The 3,357-nt window shown below is 49.8% G+C and overlaps 1 protein-coding gene across 2 annotated transcripts; it reads right to left on the bottom strand.

The window, feature by feature from the left end:
• Positions 1 to 792: 792 nt before the first annotated feature.
• On the bottom strand, positions 793 to 3,131 carry LOC123410103 (lanC-like protein GCL2). 2 transcript variants are annotated; one of them, XM_045102993.1, is made up of 6 exons: positions 2,776 to 3,131; positions 2,499 to 2,677; positions 2,280 to 2,397; positions 2,024 to 2,140; positions 1,610 to 1,924; positions 793 to 1,340 (listed from the first exon to the last, which is right to left on the bottom strand). In XM_045102993.1, the coding sequence occupies exons 1-6, from the start codon at positions 3,067 to 3,069 to the stop codon at positions 1,002 to 1,004; spliced, it is 1,362 nt and encodes a 453-aa protein (XP_044958928.1). In that variant the 5' UTR covers positions 3,070 to 3,131; the 3' UTR covers positions 793 to 1,001. The 2 variants fall into 2 exon arrangements, with proteins under 2 accessions (XP_044958928.1, XP_044958936.1); XM_045103001.1 differs by having other exon boundaries at positions 2,280 to 2,391.
• Between the last annotated feature and the right edge of the window lie 226 nt (positions 3,132 to 3,357).

The raw sequence follows: 3,357 nt of genomic DNA, 5'->3' as shown, positions 1-3,357 counted from the left end.
AATGGCTGAATTTCAAAACAGTAATATGATGCACCTTGGACTTACATCGATTGCTCGGTAATCTGGCGCTTTGCAAGGACCTGATCTGGAGTGAACCGACGGCTGATGGGAGGCGCTCGGCCATGTGGACCGTGCATATAGCGCCTGGAAACTCGAGTGTGGCGAGCGGAGTTCTCGCCGGCGTCTGTGCCTGGGCACGCGATTTTCGCGGTTGGAGCAATGGGTCTGGTGGATAGTGGAATTGGTGGATAGTGGAATTGGGGATTTACGGATGGTAGCAATGGATAGTAGCAGTCTTAATAGGAAATAAATGATTATAGCGATCTTCTTGTTAGAAAAAAAAATCTCGAAGACAAGACTGCGTCCTTGGGTCATGGGCTATCTACCTAATTATTTTTCCTATTGAGAGATGAGAGAAGAGCCTCCAGATGCGGCACGCGCGCACGCCAGCTGCTTGCTGGAAAAAAGATTCACGATCTGTGCTCTGGGCTAGTGCGAAGGGGCCCCTGGATGTTGGGGGCCCGGGGCGACCGCCCCGTCCGCCCCAGCCTTTGTGTGGGCGTTAGCTTTCGGGTAGAAATAATGAAATGTGGAGGGCCAATGTTGAGAACATACAAATGTTCATGTGCATGGGTCAAAAATACTACTTCCTAATTGTTAAAAGAAAATACTACATCTTAAAGTTTAAGCAAGGAAAGGCTACATCCACATTTCATCCGAAAGCAATCGCCCTTGCTGCTGGCCATGATATCATTTGCATCCCAAAGCACTCATTTTATTCAATAGGCACAATTCAACACAAAGACGAGCATTATTACCAGAACTCCGTCAAGAACATACTTCACAAAGGTTCAAGTTTGCAGAGTCAGAAATACTAAACTTCACAAGGATATCAACCGCACCAAGGTACATTTTACAGGGTAGATAAGAAGACAAGTACTACTTAACTCAGATTGTTTGGACAGACGGATCGCTGGGCCTACATAGATTGATGCTGGAACTCAAAGTTCGTAGGCGGGGAACCTTGATTCAGAGGGGTTAACCATGTCTAAAAGGAGGTATGCCATCCCAGCCTTTCCTTCAAACAATGAAAACGGACGGTCACCACCATGCATGGCCTCCTCAGCAATCAATCGATCAGCATTTTCAAGCAGAAAGCAAGCAAAAGCCTTAGCCCGGTAGAGATACTCAACATTGCCTGTTAGCCTGTAAAGTGAGAGGAATACATAGGCATTCCCGCTTATACCGTGGCATATTCCAACTCGCTTGAGAAGACCACGGTTCCAGACAACTTCAGCAGCCTCTGCAGCGGACTGCTTGAAGTGATCGTCTTGGAACACCTGAAACACAAACGGTTAGCTCATCATTGTGACCAAAGGGAAAGCTTAGTTAATAGATTACTATTGCTTGGCAACTCATCCGTCATAACTAAAACTTGTGCCAAATCCTAATTGGTTGTCAGTAAAAACTCCTGCTGAGGCCTGAACAAACTTGCCTATGTGAACATGCATGCACAACCTCGAACAACTTCGCAGATATGTGCTGTGAATGAGATGCATACGTGCTTAGGAAGATCCTATAGAAAAACTCTCTACAGATGCAGCAATACCTGATATGCCTTAGCAAGTGTAAGAGCAACACCAGGGGTACCATGGCACCAATGCACCAGGCGATCGGATTCACTGTCTTCACTCGAGGGATAGTTTCCACTTGGAAACCGGTTACTGATCATGTACCGCAGAGTATTCTTCACGTCATCCTGCTCATCCAGCTTCAATTCAGTGTGCATCAGAACATGCATGATTCCAGCAAGTCCATGGGCAGCACCCCAGTACTTCTTCCCATGCCACTCATACATCAGTGGGCAGCTCCCCTTGTTCGACAGCTTCCTTCCCTCCCTAATTATGTCCTTTGCCACAGAACTCTGCATCATTGCAGCGGTTTTGCGTGATTAGATAAGCTGTAGCTTCCACATTGTTCTACAAAAACAAATAATGTGAACATAATCATAGTGTCAACATACAATGTGTTCAGCAGGAATTGTCTTGTCACTGAGATGCTCATTCAGGAACAAGCAAGCCCACAAATAACCCGCCCTTCCATACAGCAGCTCGTTTGGAACTTTCTCTGTGATAATTATCTACAAGATCACAAATGTAAGACAACTCTGCCAACAACACTAGGTAATACCATCCATGGTTCTACGACCATGTAGCAGAATAGCACAGAAATTGACATAATGACTCCAGAACCGAAATGACGCTTAATTGAAGGCTCACCTCATCAAACGAGCTCAGAAAGTTGGTCACCATCAACTGATCATTGCAATGCTTTGCGATCACTGCTCCGAGAGCGCAGACGCCAGCCCTCCCGGATATGAAAGTCAAGAACCTGCGCCTTGCAACAAGGCGATCATTTCACATGAATTAACAACGACCGGAAGAATCTAACCAAAACAACTACAAAACTGAAACATTGGGATGGAGTCGCCATCTTACGGTAGGCCAAGCGACGCGACATCACAGGCTTGGACGATGTCGCTGGCGAGGTTGAGATCACGACGGTCGCCGGTGACCTGGAAGGCCTTGAACAGCAGTAGCGCCGTCCCTAGCGCGCCCGTGTAGAGCGTGTAGTCCGTCACCTGGCCCCCCGTCCTAGTCCACGTCTCTTGCACGACCTGCAGGACACAATCAATCAGTCGAGCACCTCGCGCGCGGCACAGCGTGCCCCGAAATCAAACCACGATACAGGCAATGAAAAGCAAAGCCGGCGTGCCTTGTCCTTGAGCCGGAGGGCGGCGCGGAGGAGCCGGTCGGAGAGCCTGGGGTAGGGGAGAGAGAGCAGGCCGCGGAGCCCGGCGGCGGGAGGGCCGCCGCCGTCGGGTGCCTCGGCGACGAAGTCGGGGAGGTCGTTGGGAAAGAAGCGGTCGGCCATGGCTGCTGCCGCGCCGTGCGCGCGTCGTCGCTTCGTGGCGTGGCGGGAGGAGGGGGAGGAGGAGGAAGTCTCGCCGTGCGGGGGCTGTCGAGAGTGGTGGAGGCCTTCCACCTTCTCGTCGTCGCCATTTCCCATATTTTTCTGCTGGGTTCCTCGGCGACGCTGGCACGTCTGTGGTGAGCTTCGACACGTGGAGTACCGGCTGTCTCTTTCTTCTCGAGCATGGAGCTGCTCACCGCTTCAATCTCACGCGCTAATCCGTTTAAAAGACTTTAGGCCTTGTTTAGTTACAAGGAAACCAAACCCCAAGTGGAACTAATCCATGCAGGGATTAGCTTGACCACTTACGGTCATTAATCTCCACTCGTTTCGTTACCTTTAGTCGTGTATTTGTTTCACCGGTAGGAGGAGATTCTTGCAGTC

Source organism: Hordeum vulgare, chromosome 1H, assembly GCF_904849725.1.
Source record: "Hordeum vulgare subsp. vulgare chromosome 1H, MorexV3_pseudomolecules_assembly, whole genome shotgun sequence".
Taxonomy (NCBI): domain Eukaryota; kingdom Viridiplantae; phylum Streptophyta; class Magnoliopsida; order Poales; family Poaceae; genus Hordeum; species Hordeum vulgare.
Note: the sequence above shows the minus strand (reverse complement) of the source record. Positions and strands in the feature narration are given on the sequence as shown.